The sequence below is a fragment of the Phalacrocorax carbo genome, chromosome 3 (assembly GCF_963921805.1).
Source record: "Phalacrocorax carbo chromosome 3, bPhaCar2.1, whole genome shotgun sequence".
NCBI classification, from domain to species: Eukaryota; Metazoa; Chordata; class Aves; order Suliformes; family Phalacrocoracidae; genus Phalacrocorax; species Phalacrocorax carbo.
Window position 1 is genome coordinate 128,068,491 of NC_087515.1, and position 18,297 is coordinate 128,086,787.

General features: G+C 58.4%; 2 protein-coding genes across 6 annotated transcripts in view; one reads left to right on the plus strand and one right to left on the minus strand.

The window, feature by feature from the left end:
- EFR3B (EFR3 homolog B) overlaps nucleotides 1–8,208 on the plus strand; it is a 39,585-nt gene extending 31,377 nt beyond the window's left edge. For 4 of the 5 annotated variants that reach the window (XM_064448336.1, XM_064448337.1, XM_064448334.1 and 1 more), the window contains 12 exons: nucleotides 771–822; nucleotides 1,045–1,217; nucleotides 1,804–1,879; nucleotides 2,753–2,914; nucleotides 3,255–3,386; nucleotides 3,499–3,566; nucleotides 4,872–4,999; nucleotides 6,238–6,329; nucleotides 6,863–6,911; nucleotides 7,240–7,346; nucleotides 7,553–7,602; nucleotides 7,947–8,208. In XM_064448336.1, the coding sequence (XP_064304406.1) occupies nucleotides 771–822; nucleotides 1,045–1,217; nucleotides 1,804–1,879; nucleotides 2,753–2,914; nucleotides 3,255–3,386; nucleotides 3,499–3,566; nucleotides 4,872–4,999; nucleotides 6,238–6,329; nucleotides 6,863–6,911; nucleotides 7,240–7,346; nucleotides 7,553–7,602; nucleotides 7,947–8,052 (1,195 nt within the window). In that variant the 3' untranslated portion in view covers nucleotides 8,053–8,208. The remainder of the gene's footprint in view (nucleotides 1–770; nucleotides 823–1,044; nucleotides 1,218–1,803; nucleotides 1,880–2,752; nucleotides 2,915–3,254; nucleotides 3,387–3,498; nucleotides 3,567–4,871; nucleotides 5,000–6,237; nucleotides 6,330–6,862; nucleotides 6,912–7,239; nucleotides 7,347–7,552; nucleotides 7,603–7,946) is intronic. The other variant, XM_064448335.1, reaches the window with a different exon arrangement.
- Nucleotides 8,209–12,216: 4,008 nt separating this feature from the next.
- POMC (proopiomelanocortin) lies at nucleotides 12,217–14,406 on the minus strand. Its single transcript, XM_064448657.1, has 2 exons — nucleotides 13,912–14,406; nucleotides 12,217–13,276 (listed from the first exon to the last, which is right to left on the minus strand). Exons 1-2 carry the CDS (start codon nucleotides 14,038–14,040, stop codon nucleotides 12,638–12,640), a joined length of 768 nt encoding a protein of 255 aa, XP_064304727.1. The 5' UTR covers nucleotides 14,041–14,406; the 3' UTR covers nucleotides 12,217–12,637.
- Nucleotides 14,407–18,297: the final 3,891 nt, after the last annotated feature.

The following is an 18,297-nucleotide window of genomic DNA, read 5'->3' on the forward strand; positions in this document are numbered from 1 at the left end:
TGTGAAGGATGGTGCTTGCTCTGGGTGTACAGGTGAGCCAGGAGCTTGCAGAGGAGCTGCAGCCTGCGGTTTGGCTTCTGGGGATGCTGCCATTTGCAGTGTAGCTCAATCCCTGGGCAGAGGGAGGCAGCACAGGCACCTGTTGTGGGTGACGGGACAGCCTGGAAACCCTTTGGGAACTCCCTGTGTCGCCTTCCAGTATAGGGCTAGGAAGGACTGAGTTCAGACGGTAGAGAATTCAAGATTTCCTCTTTTTTTGCATAAACGCCTCCCCCCGTGTCGCTGAAGTGGAAGCATCGTTCATGGTGTCTTCGCAAGAAGTGAGATGGGGGTGAGGAGCAGGGGTACCTTCACGGACAGGAGGGCTCGGGCTTCGTCTTGCCAATTTTCAGCTGCTTAAAAGTGAGGAGCCTGTTCAGGGCTGGTGCCTGGCGTCCCTCGAGAGCTGCTGTGGGATGGGCATGTCCAGAGGGTGCTTCGTCGTCCTGAGCTCAGCTTGTGCCTGCCTGGTGATGCGAGTGCTGCCCTGCTTCTGGGGACTATGGCAGGATGTGTACTTTGAAATTCATCGTTCCTTTAGCAGCCTTTTTCCTGGCTGTTAAATCTGGAGCTCATTTGCTGGAGAACTTTACAGCATGGCTGTTTGTGGTGGTGACTCTTGGGAAGCTGGTCCTGCCCTTCCTGAGGCTTTTCCGTCCTTTGGGTATGGGACAAACCGGCTGTTTTGTTTTCACTTGGATTTTACCATTTGTTTCTTCTCTCCATGACAGGGAGAACCGGAATCGGCTGACACAGATAATGCTTCTCAAGTCCCTCCTCCAGGTATGAGCATGTCACTGTCCCTGCAGGGGTGTCCAGCCCCCATGAGACATGTGGGGTCCCCCAGCTGCTGGCATGGGGGTGCTGAACTCGGGGACCCTCTCCCCCAGAGTGGTTTAGGAAGAGCTCAAGCTGTACTTGCTTGCATCCCCGCTTTCTTGGTGTGCTTTAACCCCCCTCAAGTGACACTGTCATGTTGCCTCCCTTTTCCTTTGGTGCCTGCAGGTCTCTGTAGGCTTCCAGTGCAGTAACATGCTCACGGCGCTTCCCAGCGCCTTCCTGGACAGGCTGCTCTCTGCAGCTCTCATGGAGGATGCTGAGATCCGCCTCTTTGTCCTGGAGATTCTCATCAGCTTCATCGATCGCCACGGGAACCGGCAGAAGTTCTCCACCATCAGGTATGTCCCGGGGACCCCCTGATAGGGCTGGGACCTGCAGACCCTGCAGAGCAGGCTTGGGTTGGGGAGATCTGCTGGGCTGGGAGCGCTGGCAGGATTATTAATAAATCTGGTCCCAGTTCTGGGGTGGTTTAATGCTGGAGATCAGTGGTCTGCTAAAAGGCAGATGGGTGGTCCCAGGAGGATGCGCAGGAGCAATAACCTCCTTGAGTGGGTTCATCGACTGCATTGCATCCCCATGGATAGGCCTGCTGGGCACTCGGGTTGTCCGTGCTGTGTTACCTTGCAAGAAGGTGACTGTAATCCCAGACAGAAACATCTGCATGGGTTTTGCTGTGGTCCTGCTAATCCACTTTGCTTGCACGCTTCTTTGTCAGCTTGCCAACTCTCCTGAGCGCCACTGCCTTGAAATGCTGTAGTGATTTGGCTCGGTACTCTTGAATATCTGAATTGTTGAGATGGGTTTTAAAAGCCACCTTTAGCTTCCCCGCCTCCGTTCCTGGCCAGCAGCTCTGCAGGCATGCGGGAATCGCACCTCCTCCCTCCAGTGTCTGAGTTTTCCCTTCCCTTTGGCCTTTCCTTGCAGCACCATCAGCGACATCTCCGTCCTGAAGCTGAAAGTGGACAAATGCTCGCGCCAAGATACCGTCTTCATGAAGAAGGTAGTGGCAGGGTCTGGGTCAAGCTATCCTCGTCTAGACCGGTGTAAGGGCTGTGTGTCTGTTCCCCCAAGCCACACTGAGCCATGGGGGAGTCCTGCGATGCCTCCAAACCTGGGCAAGTCCCTGGGAAGACCCAGTGGGATTCAACCTCCATCAGCGCTTCATGCGCCGGCCTTTCTAGACACCTAAATCTGCTATTTGCCCTAAGGAATGCGTACCCCAGGACACGCGGGTATCCCAAAAGCTATTTATCAAGTGGCTTTCGAAGTTGCCTGATTATTTTATTTATTTAATGATTTATTTCAATTCCCCCCATCCCCTTAACACATTTTCAGGGGTGGGGCAAACCCCTCTGGAGCTAACTTGAGATCAAGAGAGGATCAGTTTATTACCTTGTGGACACCAGGGAGCAGCAACGCAGCCCCTGAACCGAAAACCATGGCAGAGCTGTGTTTCCCTTGCACCAGCGTGTGCCCTGCTCTGTCCCGTGCCTCACTGTCACACAGTGTGTCTCAGGGCTTTATTTCTCTGTGTGATCTGAGCTGCGATTTCTATAATGCTGCAGCAGAGGCATCCTTTCCTGGGGCTCGGTGCTGCGAGTGCTGTTTGCCTGCCCTGGGCTCTGCTCTTGGATCTGCCGGTGCTTCTTCCCCGTCAGGGTCCAGCATTGAATGGTGAAACACCACCTGATAGTCACAGCTCCTTCTCCCTGGGGCTTTCTTCATTTGCTTGGTGAACAGAGGAGCTCTGCTCCCTCCTGCATGGACGGAGGCTCCTTTCCTGGGCCCTGCTGCTTGTCTTTCTCTGCGTTGATGGCGGTGTTGCTCACAGGGGATGCTCAGGAGGTGACAACATCCTTCCGTGTCCCCACAGCATGGCCAGCAGCTCTACCGGCACATCTACCTGATATGCAAGGAGGAGAGCAACGTGCAGGCTCACTACGAGGCTCTCTACAGCATGCTGATGCTCATCAGCATTGAGCTGGCTAACGAGGAGGTCGTGGTGGACCTCATCCGCCTGGTGCTGGCAGTGCAGGTAGGCAGAGGGGAGCTGGGGGTGCTGCTGGTGCTCAGCACCGTGGGGCGGGTGGGCTGGGATGCGATGGGAAGGAGCCTCTGGGAGGGGGAGTGTTTTGGAGCTGGGGTCTCTGAGGAAGCGGGTGCAAGTGCCTCACCTGCTCTCAGCCTCTTCCACCATAGTGGGATCAGACCAACACACCAGGGACAGACCGCAGTTGCTTTGGCAGCCTCTGATTTCTGCAAACCCAAGCTCCAAAAGCTGGGATGTTTGAAGGGCAGGTGATGCCACAAGGTGGATGGAGACCACTCTGGGGCCTTGCCCATCCTCCTCTCATGGGGCTGTGTCTCTGCTGCAGGAGATTGCCCAGATCAACGAGGATAACTTGACAGCGTACAACCGCTGCGCGCTCTTCGCCCTCAGCGCGGCTTACCTGAACCTCATCAGCCAGCTCACCACCGTGCCCACCTTCTGCCAGCACATCCACGAGGTGCGAGGGAGGGTCTGGGGACGGGGCTGAACCCTTGTCCATGGCAGCTCTGGCATCGGCTCTCCTGGCCACCCGTGGGGTTAAAGCTTGGCTCCTTGCTTGTCTTCTTCAGGTCATCCAGATGCGACAGAAGGAAGCTCCCTATCTGCTGCCTGAAGATGTGTTTGTGGAGAGACCCAGGTAATAGCTGGGAAAACACCTTTTCCCCTACTACCTGCTCCTGAGGGGTTGGCATCTGCAAGATCGTGGGCGATAATGGGTTTACCAGCCCTTCACTCGCTTGTGCTTCTCTCCTTTCCCATCTGGGGATGGCACAGCGGGAAGGACATGAAGAGATTTCAGCCTGTTTAGAAGCTGAGGAGGATCCCACGCAGCCAGAGAAGGGGGTGGCTGCCACGGCTTGTCCTCACAGCCAGCCAAATGCTGGGGTGGGCTCTGTGGGCCGATCCCTCCCCTAGTCTGACAGTGGGATGGGTGTAGATAGAATCATGGAATCATTAAGGTTGGAAAAGACCTCCAGGATCATCAAGTCCAACCCCAACCCAACACCCCCAGGCCTCCTAAACCATGGCCCCAGGTGCCACGGCTGCACGGTGTTTGAACCCCCCCAGGGACGGTGACTCCCCCACCTCTCTGGGCAGCCTGTGCCAGGGCCTGACCCCTCTGGCAGGGAAGGCATTTTCCCTCACACCCAACCTAACCCTCCCCTGACGCAGCCTGGGGCCGGTTCCTCTCGTCCTGTCACTGGTGACTTGGGAGCAGAGACCAGCCCCCCCCTCACTCCAGCCCCTCTCAGGCAGCTGCAGAGAGCGAGAAGGGCTCCCCTCAGCCCCCTCTTCTCCAGGCTAAACCCCCCCAGCCCCCTCAGCCGCCCCCCAGCACACTTGTGCTCCAGACCCTGCCCCAGCCCCACTGCCCTTCTCTGGACACGCTCCAGCCCCTCCAGGCCCTTCTTGTCCCGAGGGGCCCAAACCTGAGCCCAGCACTCGAGGTGGGGCCTCCCCAGGGCCGAGCACAGGGGCCCCATCCCTGCCCGGCCCCTGCTGGCCACACCAGTGCTGACACAAGCCCGGGGGCTGGTGGCCTCCTTGGCCACCTGGGCACACCGCTGCTCTGCTGTGCGGCCGCCTGGAGGATGCCTGCTGTGTGCTGACCGTCCCCAGGGCTGGCTGGGCTGTCCCCTTCGGCATGGGTCCCATTTGGTGGTGAGGCCCCCAGTGAGTGCCGCTGCTCTCTTGTGAGATTCTCTAGGTCAGGGTGGTCCTTCCCAAGCACATCCATATTCTTCATGATGGGTCGAGAGCCCTTCTGGGCATCTGGCTTTGCACTGGTGTGTGCAGAAATACCATGATGTATCCGGCTGTGCTGAAGCTAAGTGAAGCCATGAGAGCATTCTCTGACCCAAAGGGACAGAAACCCTGCTGACACAGTTTCCCTGGCAGGAGAGATGCCGCCATCTCCATTGGATCTTTTCCATCTCCGTAGGTTGAGCAAAAGCCTTGACCGCCTGGGCCCGGAGGTCTTCTTCTGGCAGAGCAAGATCAGCGAGGTGCTGGGCGGCAGCGGCTACAACTCAGATCGGCTCAGCACACCCTACATTCCCCAGCTGACGGGTACGCACCACCCTGGGGCATCCCAGAGAGCTGGGAGGGGAGGAAACCAGTCCCCCACTCTGCACAGTTATGGGGGTGTGAAGTTCTTGTGCTGGGCGTGGGCGTGTTGGATTTTCTGCCCTCCTTTAGAGGTGTAGCCTTGGGGAAGCTGAGGCACAAAGCAGGAAATCGGGAGCTTCCTGGGACTGACACGTGCAGAGCTGCCTGGAGGGAAGGAGCCGTGAAGCCCACTGGGCTTGGCTCAGTCCTCAGTTCACAGAATCCCAGACTGGCGGGGCCTGGAAGGGCCCTCTGGAGCTCATCCCATCCCACCCCCTGCGTGAGCAGGCACCCCCAGAGCAGGGGCACAGGGCCGCGTCCAGGCGGGGGGTGAATGTCTCCAGGGAAGGGACCCCACAGCCTCTCTGGGCAGCCTGTGCCCCTGCTCTGGCACCTGCACAGGGAAGGGGTTTGTCCTCATGTTCAGGGGGAGCTTCCCGTGTTCCAGCTTGTGCCCGTGGCCCCTTGGCCTGGCGTTGGGCACCGCTGAAAAGAGCCCGGCCCCATCCCCCTGACACCCACCCTTCAGATATTTATAGGCACTGATGAGATTCCCCCTCAGCCTTCTCTTCTCCAGGCTGAACAGACCCAGGTCTCCCAGCCTTTCCTCACGAGGGAGATGCTCCAGCCCCTGATCCCCTTGGCAGCTCTGCCCTGGCCTTGCTCCAGCAGTTCCCTGCCCTTCTTGCACTGGGGGGCCCAGAACTGGCCGCAGCCCCCCAGATGTGGCCTCACTGGGGCAGAGCAGAGGGGGAGGAGAACCTCCCTCGCCCTGCTGCCCACACGCCTTTCCATGCCCCCCAGGGCACCGCTGGCCCCCTTGGCCCCAAGGGCCCGGTGCTGGCTCAGGGTCCCCTTGCTGCCCCCCAGCACCCCCAGGGCCTCTCAGCAGAGCCGCTCTCCAGCAGGTCCCCCCCAGCCTGTGCTGGTGCGGGGGGCTGTTCCTCCCCAGGGGCAGGGCCTTGCACTGGCTCTGGCTGAATTCCCTGAGGTTCCCCTGGGCCCAGCTCTCCAGCCTGGCCAGGTCGACATCCAAACCAGTTCTGCTGGTTTGGATGAATTTGGGTAAATGGCTTAGGTGGGCTGCTCCCCTGGGGATGGGACCCACAGCCGTGTTCCCCCCGGGGGCTGCCTGTGATCACCCCGCTGCTCCCGAGGTGGCTACAATTAGCTCTTCTTCCCTTTCTCTTCCTCTGCAGATGAAGATCGCTTGTCCAAGAGGAAGAGCATTGGCGAGACCATTTCCCTGCAGGTCGAGGTGGAATCGAGAAACAGTCCTGAGCGAGAGCAGGTACCACGTTACGCCAGAGCTGCCCAGGCTGCCTCATCCCTTCGGCGCCGCGTGCTTTTAGCAGCCTGATGGGTGCAGTTAAGCCCTCTCTAACTCTTCATTTGGCTGCATGCGTAACTGCTGTGCTGGCTGCAAGCGCAGGGGCCCGTAACCCAGCCCTGGCACGTCTGGCAGAGAGCGGGGTCGGAAAGACCCCGACTCCCCCTGATGTTCCCCCCGCCCAGGTGCTGACAAGCCCCAGCCTGCAAAGGGAGCCGCACAGCAAGAAGGGTCTCGCACTGCTGTCTGCGTGGCAAATCTTTATTTTCCTTGTATGCATATTTCTTAGCAATGGGAGCCTTCGGTGAGGTGTGAGGCCTGGTTAGTCCAGCCTGAGGGAAAATAATGCATTTAAAAATGGAGGTTGCTAGGAAAGATATTGCTGATCTTTAAGGACAGACTCTGTTCTGGTGCAAAAATACAGCCTGGTTCTGGGTTGCTGTGATCCCAGAACACAGTGTGTTGAGCCTCGTCTGCTTTCCCCCTTCCTTTAGAGAGCACCAGCGGAAGAGATCACGTACGAGACGCTGAAGAAGGCGATAGGTAAGCGAGGGAGCCGGCCGTGGTAGGGAGAGGGGGAGGCTGGCGTGCTGTGTGCGTATGGGTGCTGTCACCCCTGCGTCTGTGTGTGCACACCACGGATGGATGGGTCCCCAGCGCCTCGCCACGGCAGCATCGCACCCAGGTCACGGCGCAGCTGGGCCTGGGGGTGTCCCTGGGGGGCTGGTCCCAAAGCCAGAGGCTGGACACCCTCTCCTTGGCTTCCTAGCGATGCCCAAATCCATGCTGCCTGCTGGGGAGGTGGGCAAGCAGCACGTGGGTGGTCCCCGCTGGTGGGGAGCAACTGAGAGCCGTCTCCCCTCTGCTTCAGTAGACAGCGTCGCCATGGAGGAGCAGGAGCGAGAGCGGAGGCGGCAGGTGGTGGAGAAATTTCAGAAAGCCCCGTTCGAGGAGATCGCTGCCCACTGCGGTGCCCGGGTGAGCTGGGGCTGTGGCACTCCCTAAATCCCCGCGCTGCTCTGCTGGGGAGAGGCGGGTGGTGATGGCGTGGCTCTGAATTTTGCCAGGCCACCCTCCCACTGCTCTGGTGACCGGGAAAGGTCAACGGGGTGTTTGTCCTGTGTGTACTGCTGTGGTCCTCGGGGTGCGGCCGCACTAATACAGCCACTCTCTCTGTGTTACAGGCGACGCTGCTTCAGAGCAAGCTCAACCAGATCTTCGAGATCACCATACGGTGAGTTGGGGTGACAGCCAAGCACAGTTTGTCAAGCCACCCGAAAACCCGCTGCTGGAGTGTGCCTGGCCACAGGGCTGTGGGGCGACGGGAGCCACGGGTGTCCCCCATCACGGAGACTCGTGTGCTGGGGATGGGTGCCAGCCTGGGGCCGGGGTCTTTGCAATGGCAGAGGGGATAAGCGTTGCTGGGAGCAGCCTCTGGTTTGTTTGCCCCAGTTCCCCCCTGCTGTGCTGGCACTGAGGAGACCCGCAACGGTGCAGGAATGCACGTTTTCTGCACCAGGCTTTGCTTCTTCACCAAATCTCTCTGTAAACCACCTCCTTCCATCTCTTGTGTTTCAGGCCACCGCCAAGCCCCTCTGGCACCATCACAGCCGCCTACGGCCAGCCCCAAAACCACTCCATCCCGGTGTACGAGATGAAGTTTCCAGACCTGTGTGTGTACTGAGGGCGGCCGTGCTTGGTAGGGCAGAGCCACCGCTGCACAGCTCGCACCCAAGGACCTCGGGGGAGAGACTGCTGACCCCGCAGGGAGCACATCCTCGTGCAGGACGGGTGGGGACATGGACACCGAGGCCGCCCCAAGATTTGTTGGCACCACAAACCCGTCTCCCGTACTTTATTTTGTGACTCCGCCTCCGCAGCCACATTTTGCGGCGGTTGGTGGTGCAGGAGGCTCGGGGCACAGCGGCGCGGGGCGGTGGGTATTTGCTGTGACCTCCCTCTCTGCTCTCGTTTTTCTGGAAGAGGAGAGGAGATGCTCTGGCTCCGGGCAGAGCACGCTGGGCACGTACATCTTCCCGGCATAAAGCAAACCCGTTCCCTGGGGAATCCCCCCCCCGCATCGTCTGTCGGCCACGTTGAGAGCCCCTGGCAAGGGGCAGGGCTGAAGCTGGAGGGTGTGAGACTGTAAAAGGCAGGAGGGGTCTGCGGTGCGGCATGCTGCAGCCCGGGGCAGCCGCAAAACCAAAGCCCCCCCGAGCTGGTGCCTGAGGCAGGTTGCTGGAGGGGATTACGGTCCCCCCGTCCAACTCCTGGCACTGCAAGGATGCTCCGGACGGAGGGCTTGCCCGGTGCAGCATGAGGGTAGCGATAGTCCCATCCCAGTGAGGGGGCACACAGCAGCCTGGCTGGTTCCAGGTGACTTGAAAACATGATTTCTTTGGGAAAACCCTTTTTTTTTTTTTTTTTTTTTGCGGGGGGAAAGGCCCACAAGAGCCGTGCCTCTCGCCCGGGTCACGGCAGGCTGCTCGCGGGGGGCTGGTGCGACTGAGCCCGCAGGCAGCGTGCCCGGGCGTGCAGTGGGACACCTGGAGCAGTGACACGAGGCACGAGCAACCACCAGGCTGGGGAATATTAACACATTAACCCACTGTTGTCATATTTTCTGGGTTGGGTTTTCACAGTTTTGGAGTTCCAGTCTCAAAGAATTCTTTTTTTTTAAGCAAAAGGACTTCGACAAAGTCCAGTCTTAAATCAGCTAGAGCCGTAATCACAAAGAAACCCCAGCGCTGCAGGAAACAGCTGCGATAAGAGGTGTTTTGCAGGGTCTGCAGGGTGGACCCTGTATCTGGCCGGCCGCGGATCGCGCCTCCTCTTGGATAAAACTGGATTTGGGCTGGGGGGGAGATGAGGCTATGGAGAGTTTTGCTTTAGACGCACATGGTAGAAAATTCTGGCTCCTGCCAAACCAAAACTGCAAGGTGAAGACGGTGGGGATGGGGAGGAATGGTCGCCTGGGGGCATTCAGCCATTCACGGGGTCTCTCTTGCTCCCAAATGCCTTTCAAGCGTCGGAGCTGCCTCCAGCTTCCCTGCCGTCACCCTCCGAGCAGCCTGGGGGTCCCTGGGGGTCTCTCGGGCAGCCCCTTCCCCTCCGGCCGGACACGCTGCTTCTGTTCTCACTGCACAAAGAGACGTGGGAGCTGCTTCTGCGCGTCGCGGCGGGGACAGAGAGCAGGTAGACGCAGCCGCTGGGTGGTCGCACCAGCTCTGCCCGCGCCCCGCTGGGTTGCTTCACCCACGACCCATTTCTCTGCCACCTCTCGCTGCCGATCTTCAGGCAGTTGTTTTAAGCTGTAATTATACATTACCATCGCCCCCACCCTTTATTTTTTCTTTCCCTCAGTGGCAAATACAGTTCACGATTGCCCTGAGGTCACTGCTTTGTGTGGTCATGCTCTAATCTGGGTTTAGGAAATGATCTAGCTTAAGAGACCAGGAAAAAACAGGGTTTATTTCAGTCCCTGGGCTGGATCACGGCATTCGTGGCGTGGCTCTGCCGGTGCCTGAGGCTCAATCCTTGCTGCTGTCTCTCCTCAGGGTCCCCGCGTGTCTCTGTCCCCTGTCCTCAAGCCCTTTTTGCTCCCTGGGTTATGCCCAGCCCTGCTGAAGCCTGAATTTTGGCCAGGGCAGGTTTTGGGGTGGGCAGTAGGAACGCAAAGCAGGCTGCTCGAGGAGGGTTTGCTCCCGTGGCTGTTCTAATGAAAAGCACTAAAATTTTTAACAAAATGCAGTAGGAAAAGCAATTAACCCCCAGATTGTGTGTCCATGGGAAAACACATCCAAAACTCTTCAAAACCACAGCGAAGGAGGGAAGATGAGCACAAGTTTGTATGTGCTAAAGGAGGGGAGCCACAGGGGCACCACGGGGCACATCTTGGGATGCCCATCAACCCTTTTGGGGCAGAAAATACCCCTGGCCTCTGCTCCCAGGAGCAGCTCCCGGTGCCTCCAGTCCCAGTGCTTTTCCCTTGCTCCGCTCTGTGGGACCTCCCAGCTGGCTGCATCCCCCAGCATGTCTCACCACGGCCCCGCCACATTTTGGAACCCAAACTCCACCTGTAAATGTGTCCCCCACCCCAAGACACGCACACAGTGTAAGTGACCTGTTTGTACATCACGTTTAGTTTAGGAACTTGTGTACGTAGAGATGACAAAGTATATTTCTATAAAGTCGACCGTTTAGGTGCATGTGTGCGTTTCCATCTCTGTATTTCGGAGCACTGTGGCGTTTGCGTGTGTACCCGGGGCGGGGGGTGGGGGGGAGTGGGTTGTTAAAAAGGGCCGAGAAGCCCTCAATATTTTCAAATGCACCATCTTAATGCCCTTTTCAAATAAATATTGATGTTGCCACCTTAGGGGCTCTGCTGTCTTGGCGTGTTGCATGGCAGCCCTGCTCTGGGAGAGGAAGAACGGGTGGTTGCTGCTGGGATGGAGAAGGGAAGGCATGGGGTGAGGATGAGGATGGCCTCGGCTGCGGACAAGCTTCCTTCCACCAGCTCCGTGCCCAGGATCCAACCCAAGCCGGGCTTCATCTTCATCACCCGTTATAATTCAGCATTCCCTCCGTTTTCCCCCCATCGCAGAAGCTCCCTGCAGCGCGCGGGGCCGCGGGGAAAGGTGCTGGGCTTCTGCTCACGGTGTGTGTGAATGTGCACAAATCCTCTTGCTGAGGCCAAAATGGGCAATAAAATGCCCGCGTGGCCATTTGAGGGGCCAAAATGTACGTGGCGTGCGCTGTGCCGCGTGTGCTCCAGCCACGCACGCGCGGCGCCAGCAGCCCCTCCGCTCCTCGCTACGTTAAGGACTGACCCAGGACATCTCTTAGCTAAGGAGAGGCAGGGAAAAGCGCTAATACGAGTCCTGTTTTCCTTTAATAATATTTCCACCATGTTACACCAAATAAATGGGGATGCACAGCCCCGTGCATCGCGCTCCCAAGCCCCAAAGCCCCCCCCGTTTAGGTCATGGATGGTGGTGGGCTCATCCCACTGGGGTATCTGCACGTGCTTTCCATCCTTGGGTGAAACGGGAGGTGGTGGGAAGCGCAAAGCCGGCACTTCAGATCAGCCTTACGCTCTTAATCCTGGCGTTTTGCTGCCTGGGAAGCATGTAAAAGGGGGATGGGCACAGGATCGTAGAATTGCGAAGGCTGGAAAAGACCTCTAGGATCATCAAGCCCAACCGCCAACCCAACACCCCCAGGCCTCCTAAACCATGGCCCCAAGCGCCACGTCTACGTGTTTTTGGCAGCAATAAGGTGTTAGCTGGGCAGAGGTGGTCAAGATTTGCTTTTCCATGAAACTGGGTTTAAACCCAGCCTCCTCCCCAAGGCACCAACCCAAGGCACCCTCCCCAGGCCGCCCCCCCGCTTCGCTACGCGAGTTAGCAGCATGACTTTATAAATAATGACGCTTTCCCTAGTACTCAGCCTCTTCAGCAGCCTCATTTAATGGGGAATTAATGAGTTTACCTGGTGGGTGGGTGCTGGGGGAGCCTGGCTCGGTCCCTTTGCTCCTCGGGGCAGCACCCAGAGGACGCTGCATTTCCCCAGGCTGCCAGCAATCATCGTCATCCCATGCCACATCGGCGTGATGCCCCTCTCTGGGTCCGAAACACGCTTTGCTGGGGTGTGCAGGGGCTGGCCCTTGCCAAAATGCAGCCCCCAGTGCCCTCTCCGGGCTGGCTGCAGCGAGCCCAGCCTTGCTGGAGCCCCACGGTCAGCCTCTGTGAAGCTCCCGAGCTTGGGGTGCAAAATTGCCCTTCCTCCCCTCATCCCCCACTCCCCAGCACTTTCCCAGCCCTGTCTCTTTACCCCTGAGTTGCAGGATTTTACTTGGCGATTATTTTTTCCTACCCCTTTACAAACACCGGGCACCCCCAGAGACATTGCCGACACCTCGTTAGCTTGCAAAAAAATGTAAATTTTTTTTTTCTATTTTTTTTTTTTTTAGAATTCTTTTAATCCATCATTTACAGTATTGTACAGCTCAGTGAAAATATATGAAAATCATCCAGTGTGCTCCAAACTGGGCGTCATCCCCACTCCCCGTGCGTGTCCAGTGGGTGCAGCAAAGCGGTTGGCATCTTTATCCCTAGCCTGTTCCCACCCAGTGAAACCCGGGAGCGGACCCGTTTGGAGCAGTAGTTAAGAACGACATAACGAGTGATCTCTAAGTGAAACACATACCAGTGGGACACTAAAGCTATGGGGGGTGGGGGTGGCGGGGTGCCCCTTGGGCTCCCCCCCCATCACTGCCCCTTCTTGTAGGCGCTTTTAATGATGGCGTTTTTGAAGAGAGTCACTAGAGGGGTCTGGCTGTGCTCCGAGGTCATGAAGCCCCCATAGCGCTTGTCCTTCAAGGGCGCGTGCCAGCGGAAATGGCGCATGCGGTAGGAGCTGCCGGCCTTCTTCTCCTCCTCCTGGCCTTCCTCCTCCTCCTCTTCCTCCTCGGGCGGTGCCTCGGTGCTGCCGAGCACCAGCTCCCGCCTGAACTCCAGCGGGTAGCTCTCGGCCGACTCCTCCTCCACCCCGTTGGGGTAGACCTTGATGGGTCTCCTCTTGCGTCCCACTGGCTTTCCCCAGCGAAAGTGCTCCATGGAGTAGGAGCGTTTGCCTTCCTCCCGCTCCAGCCCGGTTCCCTGCTCTTCCTCACGGTGGGACGGCGGGATGGCGGGCAGCGATGCCGGTGGCGGGTTGCCCCCCGCCGCCTCCTCCCGTTTGTGCCCCCCGCCGCCGCCGCTGCTGCTGTTCCTCCGGCCGAACTTGTTCCAGCGAAAGTGGCTCATGACGTACTTGCGGATGCTCTCGGAGAGGGGCTGGAGGTGCCCGTTCCCCGGGTAGACGGGCGCCTCGGCCGACAGCTCGGCCCTGCACGCCGCGGCGCACGCCTGCACGGAGCGGGGGGAGATGTGCGGGATGGGTGAGCGCATGGCCGGGGGTCCCTGCGGGGTTTGCAGGGGGCTGCTTGCACAGAGTGGGGTGTTTCACAAGGCGGTTTCATGCTTGTGCCTCCCTGAGGTCCCCGCGCGGGTGCCACCCCCTTGGCAGGGAGCTTCAAGGGCTGAGCCTGGAGCATCGTGCCCAGGCACCAAACCAACCCCGGGTGGCTGGAAACAGTGCTGGGGGTGGGCGCAGCCCCCACTGTGGGGTCCCTGGTGCAAACTCAGTGCCTGCAGAGGGTGAGCCGTTCCCGCTGTCCCACCACGGATGGGAGCAGGTCCTGCTCTGCAAGCACCCTCGCGCGCGGGGCAGAGCCGATGCCCAGGTTGCTGGTTCATCCCATGCAGGAGGGATGCTGCAAGCTCAGAAACTTGTTTTAGCATCATGCCCCAGCGTGAAGCCAGGAGGCACAAACCCACGAGAACCTGGGGGTCATGGGGCCCACAGCATCTCCCCACATCGACGTGGGTCACCCCACGGTGTCGGCACCCCCATCACCTCCTCCCCCAGCCCACCAGACCGGTCCCTGAGGAGGGGTCAGAAGCCAAAGCAACCGGAGGGCAGCCCCCATCCCCAGGCTTACCAAAATGCCGGCCTCGCTGGTGAGGTCCTGGCATTTGCTGCTCTCCCAGCACGGCCCGCTGGCGCCGGCGGGGTGCCAGAGCAGTAGCCCCAGCACCACGGGCAGGCTGCTCCACAGCACGCTCGGCATCCTGGCCGGGGGCGTGAGGCCGGGGTCACACGCGGGATGCGAGGGGCTACGGGCCCAGAAAATGTGCAGGAGCTATGGGGGCAAACAGAAAACACCACCTCTTTTTTTTTCTTTTTCCTTCCGGAGATTCTTTAACGCTTTCTGTGACGTGCCCACCTTACCCTTTCCCGTTTCAAAGTCACCTCTGTGGGCGTTGCAGGAGCGAGGGGTCCCCTCCTGCGGCACCAACCTGCCTCCCCCCAGCCCTGTGCCTTCCCGCAGGGCTTTGCCTGCGGAAGATGCTGCAAACCCCTCCTTCTGCAAAGCTTTCCTTCAAGCTCTTTGCCGAGGGCTGCTCCTCCTTACACCCCAGGAGCACGAGGGTGATTTTTGCCAGAGGAGAAACTGAGGCACAGAAAAGGGGCACAACACCCAGACCTGCCTCCCTGCCTGCACCCACATCGCTCCCGCTCGGCCGCACCGTAAAACGGGCAACGTTCCCCTCTGCCTCTTCGTTTTGCCTTCCCGACAGAAAGGTGTCTCTCTGGAGCCCAGGTCTTTTGTCACTGCTACCGTAGGTGACAACCGCTGTCAGCGGGGATTGCGGCCGCCTCCTAAGGACCCCATAAAGATGAGTGATGCTGCAAGGGGGAAGCGTTAGGGAGCTGTCTTCAGGTTTCATCCCTTGCCAACCACTTGCGGCTTGCAAGCTGATTCCTCTAACAAATATACGCTCCCTCCTACCCCGTCCCCTTGAGTGGCCGCAAAACTCCTGCGTGGTGGGAGACGCCACTGCAAGTAATATTAGGATTAGAAAAGTAATACATGAATATTTTACATTAAATAATATTGAAGTTGGTTTCTTGGCTTTTGGGAAAGGTTATGGCAAGAGCTGGTGGTGGCTGGGACGTGGTATGTCCCGGGGGCTGCTAGAATTAATCCAGGGACTGGCTGAAACCCGGGGGCTGGAGCGGCTGTTGCCGCTGTGTTGTCACGGACGAGGTTGGGGTCGGTTCCTGGATGCCCACAGGACCTGGCCTCAGGGTCCCTGAGGATGCCTGGGGGGCTTCTCCTCTGCAAACCCCAACTCTTTCCCAAGCAGCTGTATTTAACTCGGCATGGACTCACGTGTCTCACCTTCCCCCACGCTGCGAGAGCTCTACAGGAGGAAAAGCCCATCCCACATTGAAAGAAAACAGAAGAAAAGTCTCATTTTGGCCCAAAATGTGTGGCTGGAGGGGAGAGCTGAGCCTCCCCTCTGGTGCAAGAGTTGCCAGGTCGACCCTGGATGGAGGGGGCTTTCTTTGGCAGAGGGGGAAAAGCCGAAATTTATGACAGCAAACAGCAGCTCAGAAAGGGGGATAAAAGACTGAGACAGACCAAATTTAAACATAAAGGTTGTCTTTCTGACTTCTGCTGCAATTTGTGGGTGTTGCTGCCCAGGACCCCCTGGCGCAGCAGCACGGAGGGTGCAGGGAGGCAGCAGGGAGCACCTCTGTAACACAGGAACACCCAATAATGCAAATAAACCCGATGTTAAACCGAGGCGACAGGGCAATATGCCGGAGGCGGGGGGGGAAGGATGCTTTTTATTGCCCATCCCTCGCCGGGATACCCCTGCCCGGCGGCCATCCATCGTGGCGTGTCACCCCTCCGCAGTGACCGCTCCCCAGCAGCATCAAGCCCATATTTTTGCGAAGTTTCTTTCCCACTGTGCACCCCAAAACGCATCGGGGGGACCCTCAGGGCTGAGTGGTTGGTTTTTTCAGGCTTACCTGTGGCCGGGGTGGGAGCCCGACCGCCGCCGCGTGCCTTCCGTCCCCCTCTCCCATGCGCTCCCGGAGAGCGTCTGCCACTTGGCCGCTGGTCCCGGCAGCTTTTTATACCCCCCCACCGGCGATTGCATCCGCCGCCGTCTGCCAGAGGGAAGGGGGGGGGCGAGAGGGGAGGCGAGAGGGACCGTTCCAGGTACCGAACAAAAGATGAGCAAGCCACGGGCGTTCGCCGGATCCGGCCCCGCGGCGGATGGAGGGATTAGCATCTCTCCACGAACCGCAGCCGGCAAAGTTTTCCAGGCGATGCTGCTAATTGCGTTTGCAGCTTTGGAGCGGGGGGTTGTGCGGCGGGGGGGGGTTGGATGGAAAGTCCTTCACCAGGTACCAGCCGGCTCTGACAGCGGTGGGTTTGGCACAGGTTGTTTATTACCGGTGCGCAGGACAGGCGCATCCATCGCTCCTTGGCCTCTGGCGTGGGTGGGTTTCGTGCTCGAATGGGTGCTGAGGGTTTGGGCTTGTCCTTCCATGGGATAAAAGGGGATTTGGTTAAAAGCAGATCTCTCAGGACAGCAGCGGCTCCTCTGCCCAAGGCAGGGTGGGCGCAGGCAGCGGGAATCTGCCCGACGTACCAGGGAGACCTGCGGCCACTGGCTTTGGGTGCAAAAGCAGCAGGAGAGTGTTTTCCAGCCTGGGGGGTGGCTTTTCCAGAGCACAGTTTAAGAAGTTTGGCCAGGCTCCCTTTCTGTGCCCATCTAACCCCAGCATCTCCGCTCTGCTCGAGCTGGATCAGTTCAGGCTGCAGACGCTTCCCCTGTCGCACAGCAGCCCAAAGCCCAGAGGAACTCACGTTTTCTATAGGGTTGGCCTTGGCTGCCCTATATTTAAGAGCAGTGGTGGCTTCCAGGAGGCTCCTCCTTGCACCTTGGCCAAGCCTTGCACAGGTGAGCAAGAGGGATGCTCCGACCTCTGCAATGTGTTCAGCGCAGGGTAACACCTTGGGGCAAGCCTGGAAGGGGGCTGGGCGCGATGGGGGATCTGAGGGGGTTGGAGTGATGGGGAAACTCATCTGGTGCCAAATTTCCAGCCCCCCTGGGAGAGCTGGTCTGTGCCTGGAGGGCTCAACTATCTTTTTCCACCCAAAAGAGGGTGGCAATATGCAAACCACCCCGGGGATGGCTGTGGCTTTGCGAACTCCTGGCTCTACCCAGGGTGGTTTGGGGTAAAACCATGCCCCAGAACCCAGCAAGGCCCCGTGGGGGGGGTTTAACAGCAGCAGGATGGCGCTCAGAGCTGGTTTACCAGGGTTTGCACAGCCTTTTACAGCCGTGTCTCATGTGTTTGAGGCAAATTTGCCTCTGACCTTGTTCATCACCTCCGCTGGCTGTCCTCCACAAGCATCCCGTTGGGGTGGCACCAGTCCTCAGCTGCATGTTGGGATCATGGGATGATTTAAAGATTTTTAAGGTCTTTTCTTCTCCAGCCATGGGCTTACCCAGGTGGAGAAACACACCTGCGTCGGGATTTTCCATCCCCAGGATGTAATGCCAATGTGGACTTTGAAGGCTGGGCCATCCCCCCAGAGCACCTAACAGTGATTTTTGTCAGGTCTGGGCTCAAGCAAGGCCTACACATGGGCTGTGAGCATCCCTCCCACCAGCTCCTATGAAGCACAGTTGTTGATTTACATGCTTATGAGAAGAAAAAACTGCAGGGCACGGCAAAGCCACGCAGGGAATCTTACCCGCAAGGAGTAGATGTGGTCTCACCTTGAGTGGGGGAAGGATTTGCTTCTATTTCACTCAATGCAATCTTCTGCAGGGAAAGGAGCCACCCCAAAAGCAACCTCCTGGGGAGACTAGGACTCTGGGGCTGGAGGGATCTGGAGTGTGGTTGAGCCACCTCATCCAGATATCTGCCTTGGGGTGGAGATGCTCCATCCTGAAGAGTCTCCTCCGGAGATCCTCCCCTCTTTCCAACAGCCAGAGAAGAGCCTGAACATAAACAAAAAGGATGTGGGTTGTCCTTTGATGGGCTGCAGACATGTGCATCTCCTTGCCAAAGGATATGGGGGTGCAACAGGTTCACCTGAGTACCCCAGGACTGGATGAAACCCACCATAGCGGGTTACTAAAGAGGCAAAGCACCAGAGGTTCAAGGAATAGCCTCTGCAGCACTTCAATTTGGTTCACACCTTCTCTGGACCCCAGTCCTCCCCGAATCCAACCCCAAATTATCCACATCTCACCGCAGCACCCGTAACTGCGTCAGCTGCCTCCATCCTCCCTGATGGATCCCCCGATCCGCAATATTTTTCCATGACGGAGAGCTATTCTGAGATACTTTATGGCCCAAACTGGAGCTATGATTCCCACTTTAAAGGCTCTTTCATCTTCATTAGGCCAATCTGAGCAGTTTATGTTTATAAGGAAGATGCAAAATCTGTTTAGGAAACCTCGTTCAGCGGAGCGGCTGCAGGTGAGGGGCTGAGATGAAGCATCCTCTG

Excerpts from the sequence above, each read along its gene's own strand:
- POMC (XM_064448657.1), bottom strand. The coding sequence starts at position 14,040 with ATGCCGAGCGTGCTGTGGAGCAGCCTGCCCGTGGTGCTGGGGCTACTG. Across the intron at positions 13,277-13,911 it reads CCAGCGAGGCCGGCATTTTG|GCGTGCGCCGCGGCGTGCAG; the intron begins GTAAGCCTGGGG and ends CGCTCCGTGCAG.